This window comes from Triticum aestivum, chromosome 1A, assembly GCF_018294505.1.
Source record: "Triticum aestivum cultivar Chinese Spring chromosome 1A, IWGSC CS RefSeq v2.1, whole genome shotgun sequence".
Classification (NCBI taxonomy): Eukaryota; Viridiplantae; Streptophyta; class Magnoliopsida; order Poales; family Poaceae; genus Triticum; species Triticum aestivum.
The window spans coordinates 249,142,498-249,159,891 of NC_057794.1; the positions used below are offsets into that span (position 1 = coordinate 249,142,498).

Here is a 17,394-nt window from a genome sequence, read left to right on the forward strand (position 1 = left end):
ATAGAGCAATTGTAGTTAGATGAAATGAAATGCTCATACCATATGTTACATCCAATGTTATATTCCTTTCCCGTTGTAACCTCTGACCAATCCAACAAAGTATCAGACAAAGAAGTTAAATCAATGTTAGAATTGCCTTCCTCAGTCTGCAGATACAAAGAGGCTTTCTCTAACGAAGTGTCCGTGCAAAACTCCTTCCATCTACAAGATCAATAAGTGTACCATTGAGACATGGAAGTCGACATCAAGAGAAAACAATATTAAAACAGAGTGTGAAAAGGAACCTCAGTAAACATGTAAATGCATCATCCGCCCCAAGACCAAAACTTGCATTGCCCATATCACTTGCTTTAAAAACCACCACGAGTATTTGTATTGCACACCATCTTAAATCCAATACAACACTATTTAGTGAGTCGTCCGCTAGCCTATAATCAGTTGTACCATTTACAAGGTCCAAAAAGCAAGACCAGTCCCATTGTTCACAAAATACCCTGGGTTCCAATTCTAGAAACCGGTATGATACTTGGGTGGCATCAAGGAACAGATGTAATCCCTGAAAGCAAATAACAATAATCATGTCACCGCACTGATAAAAATGGTTTATTAGTATGAACTCTGCGGAAGACGCGCCTAGAGAAAAAGGCTAGTAATGCCACATGCAAAAAAAAAAGAAATGCAGCACAAAAATCGCATTATGTCTCCACAGAATGTATAAATATTTTAGCAACACTACCTTGCCACTTTTTAAACTCACATTAACACACTGCATTCATCAAAATAATGTTACTTTGTCACTGATTTAGTACAACTTTGTACTTGTACTAAATAGGCGACAATTAATATGGATCAGAGGGAGTAACATTATGTGAACAAGCAAATAAGTTAACATGGGCTTCAAATTTACCACATGAATATTAATACCTTAGTAAACGATGAAACACCTTCACAAAGAAGTCTCTGGAATGGCGGTGGAGAGAACTTGAAATACTTTAATACGCGTCTGCAAAAATAACAGTTTTTAGCTAATTATATAACATAGAGCAGCTCATCATCACTTACATGCCATGATTGCACGAAATAGTTAATGTAACTGTGGAAGATGAAATTTATAATAAGTGAACAGCAGTTATTATAAAATTTATCAAACCAATAAACCAAATACGTCTTGTGAATTCTAATCCATTAGTTCTCTCTGATGGGCTTATGTGATTTGCTGAGAAGTAGACCACTAAATCACTGCATGCTACTTTTCAATAGAATGAATTTATCACTAGTCCTTAGGATGTACTCCCTCCGCTCCTAAATATTTGTCTTTCTAGAGATTTCAACAAGTGACTACATACGGAGCAAAATGAGTGAATCTACACTCTAAAATATGTCTATATACATCCATATGTGGTAGTCCATTTGAAATCTTTAAAAAGACAAATATTTAGGAACGGAGGGAGTAATAAATAACTCTAGCACCAAGTGAAATAATATCACAACATACTCCCTCCTTTTTGGTTTGTTAAGGCACACGTGTATTCCTAGATCATTTTGATCAACGAAATGTGAGTTATATGCCACCGAAAGTATACTATTAGAAACGTCTTTCATATACAAATTGAATGGTACTGTTTTGTACAATATAATACATATTTCAGTAGTAAAATTGATGATCCAAGAATATGCAAACGCCTTGTAAACTGACAGTCCTGCCTGAAAATTACAATACCTGTGTAAGCATGCTTGAATTCTTGATCCTATCTGAGACTAGTGAACTGTAGCTTTACAGATTTCTCGAGATAAAATAACTAATAAAGCCTGCCATAAAGTTTTTCTGTGTGACTTGGACTTGCTACATGTAATTCCAAGATTTAAGTGAACCATTAAATACCTACCCAGAGAGACTGTCAAATGCAGTAACTATTGTCCATACTCACTATATACAGGCATGGACAGTACACGTGGTATTGCCTCAATTCTGACCAGAGGAGATTTTAGAGGAGATTTTGATCATATTTTTCAAAGTATATATGTGGAAGAAATGGAATTTCATGAAGACCTCTGTCCATGTCACTTTCCAGGCTAAACGGCTAATGGCAGGATGGGGCAACAGCGCTGAATGAAGTTTAACTAGCCAAACATAGACAGCAGATCCACCAGAAATCATTTAGGGTAAATTCCGCATGAAAATCATTGAATCATACATAAATCTATGTTAATTGTTGTGAATACCAAGGGTCGTTGCTAAAGGAAATAACCAGGACACAGACAGTGACACAAAAGGAAGCAGCAAATTTTCACGCACATTCAACTCTGAGGACAGCATGGACATACCATACACAATGATCCTGGTCAAGCAAAAATTGTCCAACTGGCAGATCAAAATGACCGCATCGTTATTGTTAGCTAAGACCTGAGGTTAGATGCACTAACTATTTTGATAACATTGCATTGGTTATTGGAGATAACTAAGGACTCGTCCTGTTACAATTAAGAAAATTAGATGAATTATTAGTCTAGACCGCCTCTCCTTGATTTAGTTCCTCTTTACCTCAGCAAGAACCATCTGCCACCCTCTTCAAAGGGTCATTCTTCCTTCAAACCAGTGACGCCAACCTCTTTTCTACATTATTTCCTCATTAATGTAGTAGTGTACGACACAAAGGTAGCTATTTTTGTTTTCCCTATATAAATGCAAGAGATACCACTAATATAATTTATCAAACTGCGAATATCTACAAATTGATTTCCATTGCCCTTCAGTGTTTAGCAGTTGCCTTTTAACAGGATTGTAGATAGCCTCAGCAAATGGCATATCACTTCACATACTTTCTCAGTGTCAATGCAGAACTTTGTGTGACGCAACCCCTAACTTTTCTGATAACTGTAAAGTCAAATGTAATGCGACGCTCCCAAGGAACATGGGAGGTCAATGGGTTCGTGTATGTTGAAATAGACCTGGTCCCAGAGTACACGATATGGGATATTATACCACAAAATATAAACAAATACAGAATCTAACTCAAATGAACACTGAAGACAATTTGATACAGAGCCTGACTCAGATGAACTCAAAGGTCAAAACTGAAAACGATTTGCCAGATTCCACACATCGTCAAAATTCTACAGAAAAGACGTTTATACTGAGTACAAAGCATTGAAAGTTAAACCTTCTGTGTGACTCGACCCATTAAACGAATGCAAACATTTCTAGTGGCATGGAAATTTTGGTGTGTCCATACCTAATAGAAGGTCAGTGTTGCGGTGACTTGAGTAATAACGAACTAAATGACGAGTCAATTTTTTGTACCGAAATACAGATGTGCAAACAGATAAACACGTTGATTGTAGCACTCGAAATTTAAATTCCATTGAATCATGCGAGAGTGGCGTGGGAAACGACAGCCAGTTTACCGAATCAAGTGGGGGGCAAGGTCGAGGGCCCGGGAGAGCGCGAGGCACGCGAGCTCGTGCAGCCGCAAGCCCCTTCCCCTGGAGAGGTAGAACTCAACGACGCGGGTATCCCCCTCCCCGACCTCCTCCTCCTGGCTGGATACACTGTCGACGAGGAGGGCGGGCGCTGCGGTGCGGAGGAGCTCAGAGGCGTGGTCGACGAGTGCGGGCGCGAGTGGACGGAAGCAGCCGATGATGGGGACGGTGTAGCGTGGGTGGAGGAGCGGCTCGGCGAGCGCTGCGGCGACGTCGTCCCAGGTAGGTGCGGCGGGCGCAGACGCGAGGGCGAGGAGGCACGGGTCGGCGCCGAGCGCGGGGCAGCGGGCGAGGAGGCGCGAGAGGGCGGCGGAGGTGGAGAAGCTCCGGTCGAGCGACATGTCGGGCGGCAGCGACACCGGCAACGGCGGTTGGGGGGAAGGGAAGTCGTCAAATTTCTGTGTGCGTTGCGTATATATGGGGGCGCTGGGTTTAGGGTTTTAGGTCGAGTCTTGCCGGTGCGGAGGTAGCGCCGTGGCGGTCACGTTCGGCTCGGTTGGGGACCTGATTAGGGCGGTTTGGAGGATTTTCATAGAAACGGAACAAGGATCTTGGAGAAAAAAAATTGTAATACGTTCGGTTTGTAGAAAATGTGTATAGAAATTTCATAGAAATACTATTCATTTTCTGTGTTTTTGAAGGAAATTACACATCCACTCAGACATCCTTTGGTTCATAGGGTAGAAAAATCATAGGAATAGAAAAGTCATAGGAAATGAGATGACATGTATCTCAAACCCTATGAGTAGGAATAGGAAAGAAGATGCCCTTTGATTCACATTATAGGATTTTTTTCATTGAGTCTAGGCTAATGTTTATTTTCCTATAAAATGTGGAGGATAGAAATAATTCCTCCATAGAAATAGGGTTCCATTCCTACAAACCAATGGGCTCTAAAGAAATTTTTCCTATAGAAATCATATCCTATGAAATTTCTACAAGATTCTTCTAAACCAAAGGGGGCCTCAAAACTTATTTTGCGCATAGGAATGAGGCGAGTCATTTCTTTAGGGTGGCAAGTGCCATCCTGTAAAATTCTTATACTAGTCCTAATTCCTACGTTATGAAATCCTCCAAACCGAATGAGTCCTAGAACTCTTTTTTTCCTCTGTATATACTCTACTACTACTCCCTTTGTTTCAAAATAATTAAAGTCTTGATATTTTTATATTTTACTCCCTCCGTTCTTAAATATAAGTCTTTTTAGACATTTTAAATGGACTACAACATAGGGATATATGTAGACATGTTTTAGAGTATAGATTCATTTATTTTGCTCTGTATGTAGAATGTAGTTATTTGGTGGAATCTCTAAAAAGACTTATATTTGGGAATGGATGGGGTATAAATTATAAGCTTTTTAAAGTTTAATCAAATCTATAGAAATATATTCTCCCTTTGTTCCTAAATATTTGTTTTTTTAGGATGTGCTTGGTTGCAGTCATGGGCCGGAATGTCACGGGTTTAATCCATTCTAAGGCCTCGTTCTCGCGTTCGGTTATCAAGTGGAACAATCATCCCCTCGTTCCCACGAACCGAATATTCAGGCCAAATCCGGAACGGAGTGAGACCTCCAAATCGAGCGGACCACGCCGAACCGCTCTTCTCCTCGCGCTCGCGCAACCCTATCTCTCTCGGGCGATTTGATTTTTTGCCACCCCTTACTTTGGACTTTGATAATTTGCCACTCCTTACTTTGTAATTGATCTGGTGACACTTCTTTGTTTGGACTTTGATCGTTTGCCACTTTTCAACACAAAACAAACTTTGTAAATAATAAACAACATAAGTGAACAAAATAGAGGACTATTATACCCTTGTACCTCTCTGATCCAAACATAACACAGGATGAACTCGTACTCCTGTACCTCCCTCCTCTCCTGCACCTTCCTGCTGCTCCTTGCCGGCCCTTGCTGCTCCTCGCTGGCCCTTGCTGCCATGCTGCTGCCGCCCCCTCTTGCTCCCCTCATCCATCTTCTACCCTGCCGCTGCTGCCCCTACCACTGGAGTCTCCTTTCGCTGCTGCTCCTCGTCAAGTTTTGGTCCAAATTTGCTCAAACTAGTTGAAATGCATAGATTCGTTGAACCAATGATCCAAATTGCATGAAACTTTCTCAGATTAGTCACACATATATGAATGATTTACTGTATTTTTTTCAATTTTTTCTGACAACTTTTAAATTTCGGTCAAAATGTGGTCAAACTAGTTAATCTGAAAGTTGAGATGCATTTTCCCGTTGAACCAATGATCCAAATTGCATGAAACTTTCTCAGATTAGTCAAACATATATGAATGATTTACTGTAATTTTTTCAATTTTTTCTGGGTTGTTCAAAAAAAGTTCAAATTTTGGGCAGCATATTGGCTCAATTTGGACAGCATTTTGCTTGTTATTTCACTTTTCAAGATATGTATGCACAGAATAGAAAATTCAAACATATATTTCCAAATGAACATATTCATACACCATGACACAATATCAAGACAATATAGCGAAATAAAGCAGTTAACATGATCATACACCATCTACCATAAGGCCATAATTTCTGCCATGTTTTACAACCAAAAGCAGAAGGCCATTGTAACTGCCATGTTACAACCAAAAGCATAACACAATAGTTGCTGCCATGTTACATCAAAGTAAAGGATGCTAAGTTTGCCATATTACAACCAAAAGCATAGAGAAGATCAAGCACAATACTAGTACTTCCTTCTCTTTGGGGTCAACTTTCTAGCTTTCGAGCTTGAGGCCATGTCATATGTTATCATGGTGTCCTCCACGGTTGGGGTAGGTTGCTGCGACGCCTCATCAGCCAATGCCATGGCCAACATCCTTCTTGTGACTGGATTGGGACTTCCTTGGAGACTCTGTGGCATAGTGATCATGTGCCTGGTTGGAGTGACAGCCACATCAAGTTGTGGTGCTGCATGTGTTGCCTCATCAGCCAATGCCGAAGCCAACATGCTGCATGTATCGAGAAATGTAATAAGTGCAAGTTAAAATAGACATTGTTGTAGTATGTGGATGTGTTACCTTCTTGTCACTGGTTTGGGACTGCCTTAAAGACTTTGTGGCATGGTGATCATGTGCCTATTGGGAGTGAAAACTTCAGGTTGTTGGGATGCCACTTCAGGTTCCGGTGTTGAGGCATCATCATCAACTGGATATCTTGGTGCTCTCTTCTTTCTTTTCCTGCACAGGTAGTACACAGTAAAATAAGTGATGAAATAAACATTGATCATTACAAGTGATGAAATAAACATAAATCATCACACGTACCTTGGCCTTGGTCCATTCAGTGGACATGTAGACTGCCTGTGGCCTAAAATGTGGCATCTTTTGCATCTATTCTTGCTGCCTAGCTGTTTTGGTTCTTTCTTCTTTTTAGGACCACCATCTCCACCTTCAAGGAAGCTCTTGTACCTGTTTTTTCTAGGCCTTCCAACACCTCTTTTCTTGTCTAATGGAGCCTCCATGTCAAATGGAAATTGTACATGTGGCCATTGAGACCTATCTGTCAATGGCTCAACCTCTCCAGCATATGCTGCCCTAAACTTCTCTAGAGAGAAATAGTCATGCACGTAATCCTCCCATTTGGGGTTCCTTCTATCTAGCAAGAAAGCAAGTGCATGCTCACAAGGCTTCCATGTGTGCTGCCACTCCAAGCACGTGCACTCGCTTTGGGTAGTTTTCACAACATGTCGCAAGTTGTATTTACTTGTATCCCTCACCTCACAACTTGCAACTCCAGATTTCCCAACTTTCAAATGTTTAAGTCCCCTTGTCCTATTATGAATTTATTGGATGATGGCTGGAATAATTTTTCCTTTCAGTTTCATTCCAATCTTTCTCCTTTTCTCATGAAGTTTCATGACTAGCTCTCTAAGAGTGTCAGCTAGCTCATCAGGTGGCAACTCTTTGTAATCTTCAATCCAGCCATTAAAAGACTCGGCAAGGTTATTATTGATGTAATAACATTTAATTGAGGGGTCAAACATGCATCTCATCCATTTTAAGCTATGGTACCTTGAGAGATACTCATGCACATCAGGTGCTTCTGCTAGGATTTTATTCATGTGGTAGTTAAAAACTTGTGGCCTATATGCCCTAGCAGCTGGCCACATTATGCCAAACACATCTCCTTGGAACTTTTTAGAGAAGTTAGCCATGAGATGCCTAAAACACTCTCTTTGATCTGCACGAGGGAATATTTTTTTTGACTGCATTCTCTAAACCTTTACATGCATCTGTGCATATAGCTAGAGGGGAAACATGACCTAATGCCATGTTTAGTTGTGACATGAACCATGTCCAATTTTCATCAGTTTCACCATCAATGAATGCAAATGCTAGAGGGTACATCCAATTATGCCCATCTAATGTTGTACAAGCTGCTAAATGACCTCTCCATTTACTGGTGAGTGCAGTTGAATCTATACTAAGATGTGGTCTACAACCAGCTTTAAAGCCATCAATGCAAGGTTTAAGAGCCATAGAGATTCGATTAAAGCGAACAATACCGTGAACCATCTTCATATCCACCTCTACAATGCCGCCTGGGGATCTCTTCTCAACTTCTGCTTTGAAGTTAAACAAATATTGAAAACTCTGCCTCATGCTACCATATATCTCTTTCTGTGCTATATCTTTGCCTTTCCACACTGTATGATACTCAATGGTTGTGCCATATGTATCTTCCAAATGCCCCAACAGCTCTTTGCATCCAATAGTAGGGTCACTCTGTATAATGGGTACAGTCCTCTGTGCTACCCATCCTTGAGATGTCATGCTGCTTTTTATTCTACCAGTAGAGGAGCACTTGTGCTTCACGGAAATCTTGGTAACCTGCAATACAAGAAGAAACACATCACAACATAGGAAAAACTTATGAAAAACATAGAAAAAACAACAACAATAACAATCCTTAAATAAAACATTAGTACCCTTATGCTTTGTCCATCAGTCCTTATTCTAGATGTAATCCTCCATGGATAACCCTTGGCTCTACATTTGCCAAGATATCTTTTCTTATCAGTCTTATATCCCCAAATGTCAATTTCCCTTTTAATTGCATATTGTCTGATAGCCATCCTAAAATCTTTCATTGAAGGAAACAAAGCACCAAGATACATCTGCGGGTTCTCTTTGTCATATGCAATCTCCTCCTCTGGTGGCACACTATCATCAACAGGAATGGTAGCCTCAATGAAAAGCTGACGATCCTCCTCATCGGTCATGTAAACTTCCTCACTAGGTGGAGAAGGTGGTGGCTCGGGGACCGCCTCATCGTTGATACCAAGAATATCACACATATTCTCTTCGGTTATGAGAATGTCGACATCATTAATACCAAGAGGATCGCACATATTGTCATCACATATGGGAGGATCTATCTCAATCAAGCTCCAATCTATGGGTGGTTCTTCCTGAGTAAGCACAGAGGACTCACATCTCTCACTACTATCAACCACATCACAAACACTTTGAAATTGCATTGTAGCTGGGTGGTCAACATCATCCGGTGAAAACTCCATATCATCTGGAAAAACTTTATACTAACTCACCATTGTCTGTGCCAACTCAAAAGCTGACAAGTTTGAATTATCAACAAGCATAGATGAGCTAGCATTGCATTCTACAGAAGTGTTTGTTGTTGCCTTCTTACTAGCAACACTTGGCTTTTTGGGAGCTGGTGGGTTTTTGGGTTTTCTAGGAGCACTTGGCTTTTTGGGGGCAGCTGGTTTTTTAGGAGCTGGTGGTTTTATGGGATTTGTTGGGGCAGTTGGCTTTTTGGGAGCCCTCTTCTTTCCTACTTTCTTTGCAATCGGTGCCTCCAATGTAACAACCTCAGCTAACAGAAACGATTTCTTAGCCTCAAAATCCCAATGATTGCCAATAAAGTGCGAACTCAGTTGTTGACCATTAAGTACAAGATCAACAGTGCTCTCAACGGTGTCTAATGCAAACAACCGCACCTCTTGGCCAATCCCCATTTTGATATGTTGTGCCACAGCTTCATTGAAGCTAACCCATGACATACCAGAAATGTTAAAATCAAACACAACGTCATGCTTGTCAACAACTTGCTCGCTTCCATCATCAAGCTTGTAGACATAAGGAGCTACTCTAATAGTTAATGTGTACACCAGCGGCGGCCAATGCGGCCTACTCGATAATGACCAATAACAAACAACATACGATGGAGTTAGCGTTTGTTCACTAACGTGCATTCAGATGAGCACAAAAAATAAGCTACTTTGCTTTCTCACCTCGGCTTGGGAACAAACAAAGGAGGAAAGTCGAAGCCGTCTGCAACAACATGCTCACCCCTCTCTGATTCAGCCATCTCCAACACCTAGCTCATCTGAGTTATGTGGCCTGTAACAGCAAGAAATCAAGCAAACATCATGAGATATACAACAACAAGTAAGCAGCTCGTGTACAAAATGACTTAGAACATCAACAGGGTCAACTTGCTCGTGTACAGCACATAGCTGCGGCAGCAGAAGCACACAAAGCAGCGGTGGCACACCACGGCCACAACCAAGCCAGAAGCCGCCTCGCCGCCTGCCCTAACCCTAGGGCCGGCCGCCGCTGCTCCGCCTAATGGTTACCCTAACCCTAGGGGCGCCGCCGGGGAGATGAGCGCAAGAGAGGGAGGGAGCAGGAAAGAGGGAGGGGGAGAGGGACTCACCAGGGCCGCCGCCGTCGAGTATCCCCAGGGCTGCCATCGTCGATGTCGTCCAGTAGCCGCCAGGGTTGTCGTTCGTGCTGGAGAGGGGATAAGAACGAGCTCCTCTGTTCCTGGTCAATCGAGATGTAAGAGCAAGTATGTCTTTTTCTACGGGACCCATATGACAGAGGGCAAAATAACAAGAGAGAAGAGCATATTACACCCCTCAACTCTAGCCCTATTTTAATATACATCCCCCAACTCCAATACCGTCTACTTTACAGCCCCAACTCTCAAAACCGGCCAGAACTCAACCCTCGCCTCCCCGTTGACCGGTTTTGACCCAGTTGATTTTTTACCTATTGACTTGCTGAACAGTACCTAAAAAAATTCAGAAAATAATTTTGTTTTTTCAATGGTGAACAGTAAATTAAAAAAAGTTGGAAATAAAATTCAACAAACAGTTTTGATTTTTTAACGGGTGATTAGTAAATTCAAGAAAATACTAAATTTTTGAAAAAAATCTGAATTATTTTTGCATGGACGATTTTCAGTGCGTGATGTCCGCGCCAATTTTCAACTTGTTTGGACACTTGAGTTTATTTTTATTTAAAACTTTTCTAAATTTACTGTTCACCCGGTTAAAAGAATGATTTTTTTTAAAAATATTCCTTTTGAATTTACTGTTCACCTAGTCAACTGGGTCAAAACAGGTCAACAGGGAGGGGAGGGTTGAATTCCAGCTGGTTTTGAGAGTTGGGGGGTGTAAACTAGACGGTATTGAAATTGGGGGGTGTATATTAGACTAGGGCTAGAATTGAGGGGTGTAATATGCACTTCTCTCAAATAATAAACATCCAGGTAAAGAGTGTCATCAGATTAAATACAAAATAAAAAGTGGCAAATAGTCAATGTACCAAGTAAGGGGTGGCAAATAATCAAATTGCCCATCTCTCTCGTACGACTCCTCTCCCCATCTCTCCTCTCCCGCGATTTGCGCCGCCGGCCCTCCTTCTCCGGTCTGCGCCACTGGCCTTCTTCCTTCGATCTACAACGCCGGCTCCCTCGTCTCATCCTCCTCTGAAGCACAGTCTCCCTCTCCTCTGAACCACGCGTGGCGGGCGAGCGGGTTCGTGTCGATCTTGCAACAGGGCAATAGCGGAGCCACACGTCAGAAAAGCGCCGCGCCGCCGTGCTCGACGGAGAAGCCGGCTGTGGTCGCGCGTGGGGACGCCAAGGCCAAGCCGCTTATCCAGCCGGTCGCCACGCTCGGCTGTTGTTTTTCTTCTCTTGTAGCTGTTGTTTATCTTGTGGTTGAATTCGATTCTTGTATCTCACACCCCTGTTCGTTGCGTGGATGGATGGATTCTATTCATTGATGCTCAAACAAAAATTGCTTGAGTCCGGTTCGGTGATTCTCACACCCCTGTTCAGCGAGGCATACTGCAGTTTTGTTGTCCCGGTTCAGTTCTGCGAGGCAAACTTCAGTTGCAGGAACTGCTTATCCAGAAAAGAAAAAGTTAAATGTACAATGACTTTGTTTTACGTGAAACTTTGGCACCGATTTAAAAAGTAAAAATGTTTATCTCCATGTATAGATGGGCATTTACAAATCCATTCCATTCCATCCATCAAACCAAACATCAATATGCAACCATTTCATTCCTTTGAATTATCCGCACCAAACATGAGAATGGAACAAACTCATTACACTAGAATGAAACTATGGCATTCCATTACACTTCGTTCCCGAACCAAACACACCCTTAGAGATTTTAAATGGAATACCACATATGGATGTATATAGACATATTTTTGAAAGTAGATTCACTTATTTTGCTCCGTATGTAGTCACTTGTTGAAATCTCTAGAAAGACAAATATTTAGAAACGGATGTAGTATATAATAATTATATAAAATCAAATACATGCATATATATAATATGAAAATATATTCCATAATTAATCTAATGGGGTAATTTCGGTTTTGTAGTTGTTGACATACTTTTTATATAGACTTCGTCAAACTTTAATGGATTGACTTAGGACAATTCCAGAACTTTAATTTTTTGCCAGCTCCAATGCCTGACCGCAAATGGACACGGTTTTTGTCCGCTTTTCATCTGTCTGGGTCGGCCAAAGGGGCGACGACCGACCTCTTCTCTGTTTGCGTGGGCAGTGCGCCCAACCGGCCGGCACATTGTTCTGCCTGGATAGCATACCGTCACATAAAGTAATCATCATATGCTACCACTCCCTCCCGAATACAATTGAACACATGTCTCGCCATCCGGAAGCGGCACCGGAAAATCTTGGGATTGGAGCTGAAATACGTGCGAGTGGAAGATTTGACTCGGGAAACAACAACCATGGAAAAGGGAAGGGAAAGAACTACGACTCGGATGATTGGAGCTGAAATACGTGCGAGTGGAAGATTTGACTCGGGAAACAGCAACCATGGAAAAGGTAAGGGCAAGAACTACGACTCGGATGATGAGAAGAAATCAAAGAAGTTCTTCAAGAAGAAGGACAGTTACTCCAAGTCCTCGTCAAGATCTTCCTCACGAAACCCTCCAAGTCTTCGTCCAACCACGAGAACACCTCTCTCAAGGCCAAGGGTACATCGGCAAGGAGATGGACTCTGATGAAGAAGAATCATCCGACTCCGAAGAAGTTGTTGAATCTGAGGATTATTTGGACTTTAGAATGGCTGGCATAGCATGTGCTTCTGGCCCAACAATGAACTTCTTCGAGAATCATTTGAGCGACAACGAGTGTCCAGCCTTCTGCTTCATGGCCAAAGCTTCGAAAGAAAAGGACTATGTGTTAGAATACAACTTGTATTAGGATTATGATTCCTACTCGGTTTGTAATAAGGCTAGGTTAGGTGCGGCTTAGCTCTTATATATACTTCTTGTACCGGCACAATATTGCATCAATAATTATTCAATATAATTCTACATGGTATCAGACTTTCGATCCTAGGGTATGGCTAACCCGCCAGCCCTGCCACCGCTGCCGCCGCCCGGCTACTTCGAGCGGCGCGCCACCATCGTCGCCGCCAAGGTCGCCGCGACCATGGCCTCCTTTGCCTCTACATCTACTCTAGCTCTACCTCCACCAATACCCCCTTCCATCTCCTTCACCGACATCATCTCCGATATTAGCCCCTACATCCCCGTAACCCTAGACCTCGCTGCTCACAACTACTACGTCGACGTACACCTTGGGCGATGCAGTCTCCGCTCTCACGTTGCCGACGACTCTCTTCCTGAACTTCATGATCTGCAATGGGTCAAGGATGATCTCGCCATTATTTAATGGATCTACATGTGAGTCTCCACATAGATCTTCAATCTCGTCCACTGTGACGGTGCCTCCGCCGCCGATCTACGGGCGGCCCTTCGTCAGCTCTTCCAGGACAACGTCGATGCTCGCGCCAACAATCTCCACACCGAGCTTTGGAATACGGTGCAAGGTGATTCACCAGTCGGCGTCTACTGCCAACGCCTCAAGGTGATCGCGGATGAACTCCGCGAACTTGGTGATCCGATCGACGATCGCCAGCTCATCAACGTCCTCCTCGTTGGGCTTAGCGAGCGGTTCGAGAAGAAGACCTCCTTCATTCCTATGATGCATCCGCGTCCCTCCTTCGCCGAGGTTCACTCGATGCTCCAATGGGCCGATCGTGCCCTAACTACGAAGGACTCCCGTCCTCGGGTCCTCATTGCTTCTCCTCGCCCGCCTGCGTCGACGCCGCCACGGCCACCTCCACCAACAACACCTCCTCAACCATCCGGCTGGCGTCCAAGTCCTAACTACCGGGGCAAAAACCCTAGGCCGCCGCAGTTCCGCATGATGCCCGCTCCTGCTCCGCCCCCGGCTCCACCAACTGCACCACCACCGCCCCCGGCTTCATCAACTGCACCACCACCGCCGCCCAGATGGCGCCCATCTCTTGATCCATGGACAGGGCTAGTCCAGGCGTGGCCTATGCCATGGTCCGCCCCTACGCCATATGGTGCCCCGCCTGCCTATACCGGTGGCTGGCAGCCCGGTGCTCGCCCCTCACACCGGCGCACCCGTCCTCACACCTCGACAGCCGACGGCTGCCTACCATGCTGCTCCCTCTACACACCACCTATCTACAACACCAGTCCGTATGCATCCTATGGCGCTCCATCGTCCCCCTACATGCAGCGGTACAATGATGGTGTCTCTCTCTTTACGCCGATGCCGCCCCTACTACCGACGCCACCACACCCGCAAGCTCCCATGCCTACACCGGCCTCTACTTCTACTCCGAGTTGGGACCAAGCTGCTTTTCTACAAGCCATGAACAACTTTGATGCACAAGGGAACTCAGGTACGGATTGGATTTTCGATTCTGGTGCTTCTCGTCACATGTCTGCATCGACTAATTTGCTTTCTTCTTGCACACATTCGTCTTTTCCCTCTATTACTCTCGGTGATGGATCTTCTATTCGTATTTACTGTGTCGATCAGGCTCAAATCCAATCCCCAATTAAGCATTTGCTTCTTCGTGATGTTCTTGTAGCTCCTGCTCTTATTTAAAATCTGATTTCTGTACGCCAAATCACCACTGATAATCATGTTTCTGTTGAGTTTGACCCCTTTGGTTTGTCTATGAAGGACTACCTGACCAAAGCCGAGATCGCTCGATTCAATAGCTCCGGTGATTTATATTCTCTCCATGGTGCTCCGATCGCTGCTCCTCCAACATCTACGGTGGCCTCTGTTGATCTATGGCACCAACGTCTCGGCAATTTCTTAGTGGCAATAAAAATGTGTTATCCACATTTCTTAGTGAATTTTCAATACCTTGTCATAGAGACTCTCATAATTCTTCTATGTGTCAGTCATGTCAATTGGGCAAACATGTTCGCCTTCCCTTTAGTTCCTCTCAATCCTCTAGCACTTCTCCTTTTGAATTACTTCATTGTGATCTCTGGACATCACCCATAGAAACTGTATCTGGTTTTAAGTATTATATCGTGATTCTTGATGATTTTACTCATTATGTTTGGACTTTTCCTTTACGTAACAAATCCGACGTTCATAATATATTCCTTAACTTTCAGCGCTATGTCTCGGTCCACTTTTTCCTCCCTATAAGATTCATCCAATGTGATAATGGTCGTGAATTTGACAACTTTAAAAATCGAAATTTCTTTCTGCGATATGGAATTCTCTTGCGCTTCTCCTGTCCTTATACCTCCCCTCAAAACGGCAAAGCCGAGCGTTCTCTTCGTACTCTTAATGACATCATTCACACTCTGGTTGTTCAATCTTCTATGCCTCCGAAGTTCTGGGCTGAGGCCCTCCACACGACCACATATTTACTCAATATTCGTCCATCCAAAGTTAACCCACAAACTACTTACTTCTCTTTATTTCTCTCTCATCCAAATTACTCCGACGTTCGCATCTTCGGTTGTCTTTGTTTCCCAAACTCCTACTCCACTTCTCCTAACAAACTTTCCCCGCGCTCTACCCCGTGTGTCCATCTAGGTTTTTCTGACGAGCACAAGGGTTATCGTTGTCTAGATCTTGTTAGTGGCCGTGTTCATGTGTCTCGTCATGTAACATTCGCCGAAAACATTTTTCCCTTTTCCGAGCATCAACAATTAGATCCCAACTCACCCACGCCGTCCACTAGTTCCTCTCGTCACAATCATCTTCCCTTCTTTCACCCGCCGACCTATCCAGCGAAACCAGCTGAATCCTCTACCGTGGTAGCGGATCCTGCCACGACCACTTCTTGTTGGGTTTCGTAGTAATTTCAAAAAATTTCCTACGCACACACAAGATCATGGTGATGCATAGCAACGAGAGGAGGAGAGTGTGATCTACGTACCCTTGTAGATCGACAACGGAAGCGTTAACTTGGTTGATGTAGTCGTATGTCTTCACGGCCCGACCGATCAAGCACCGAAACTACGGCACCTCCGAGTTCTAGCACACGTTCAGCTCGATGACGATCCCCGGACTCCGATCCAGCAAAGTGTCGGGGAAGAGTTCCGTCAGCACGACGGTGTGGTGACGATCTTGATGTACTACTGTCGCAGGGCTTCGCCTAAGCACCGCTACAATATTATCGAGGACTATGGTGGAAGGGGGCACCGCACACGGCTAAGAATATGATCACGTGGATCAACTTGTGTGTCTAGGGGTGCCCCTTGCCTCCGTATATAAAGGATCCAAGGGGGGGGGTGCGGCCGGCCCTAGTAGGAGGCGCGCAGGAGGAGTCCTACTCCTACCGGGAGTAGGACTCCCCTCCCTTTCCTTGTCCAAGTAGGAGAGGGGGAAGGAGAGAAGGAAAAGGGGGGGCGCCGCCCCTCCCTCCTTGTCCAATTCGGACTAGGGGGAGAGGGGGCGCGCGGCCTGCCCTGGCAGCCCCTCCTCTTCTCCACTTTAGGCCCATGAGGCCCATTAACCCCCCGGGGGTTCCGGTAACCCCCCGGTGCTCCGGTTTTATCCGAAACTTCCCCGGAACACTTCCGGTGTCCGAATATAGCCGTCCAATATATCAATCTTTATGTCTCGACCATTTCGAGACTCCTCGTCATGTCCGTGATCACATCCGGGACTCTGAACTAACTTCGGTACATCAAAACTCATAAACTCATAATATAACTGTCATCGAAACCTTAAGCGTGCGGACCCTACGGGTTCGAGAACAATGTAGACATGACCGAGACACGTCTCCGGTCAATAACCAATAGCGGAACCTGGATGCTCATATTGGCTCCTACATATTCTACGAAGATCTTTTATCGGTCAGACCGCATAACAACATACGTTGTTCCCTTTGTCATCGGTATGTTACTTGCCCGAGATTCGATCGTCGGTATCCCATACCTAGTTCAATCTCGTTACCGGCAAGTCTCTTTACTCATTCCGTAATACATCATCTCACAACTAACTCATTAGTTGCAATGCTTGCAAGGCTTATGTGATGTGTATTACCGAGAGGGCCCAGAGATACCTCTCCGACAATCGGAGTGACAAATCCTAATCTCGAAATACGCCAACCCAACATGTACCTTTGGAGACACCTGTAGAGCACCTTTATAATCACCCATTTACGTTGTGACGTTTGGTAGCACACAAAGTGTTCCTCCGGCAAACGGGAGTTGCATAATCTCATAGTCATAGGAACATGTATAAGTCATGAAGAAAGCAATAGCAACATACTAAACGATCGGGTGCTAAGCTAA

At 44.0% G+C, this 17,394-nt stretch overlaps 1 protein-coding gene across 2 annotated transcripts in view; it reads right to left on the reverse strand.

The window, feature by feature from the left end:
* Positions 1-3,877, reverse strand: part of LOC123044699 (midasin) — a 35,151-nt gene extending 31,274 nt beyond the window's left edge. For both annotated transcript variants that reach the window (XM_044467540.1, XM_044467532.1), the window contains exons 1-4: positions 3,406-3,877; positions 925-1,003; positions 285-556; positions 40-201 (exon numbers count right to left, since the gene is read on the reverse strand). In XM_044467540.1, the coding sequence (XP_044323475.1) occupies positions 40-201; positions 285-556; positions 925-1,003; positions 3,406-3,821 (929 nt within the window). In that variant the 5' untranslated portion in view covers positions 3,822-3,877. The remainder of the gene's footprint in view (positions 1-39; positions 202-284; positions 557-924; positions 1,004-3,405) is intronic.
* Positions 3,878-17,394: the final 13,517 nt, after the last annotated feature.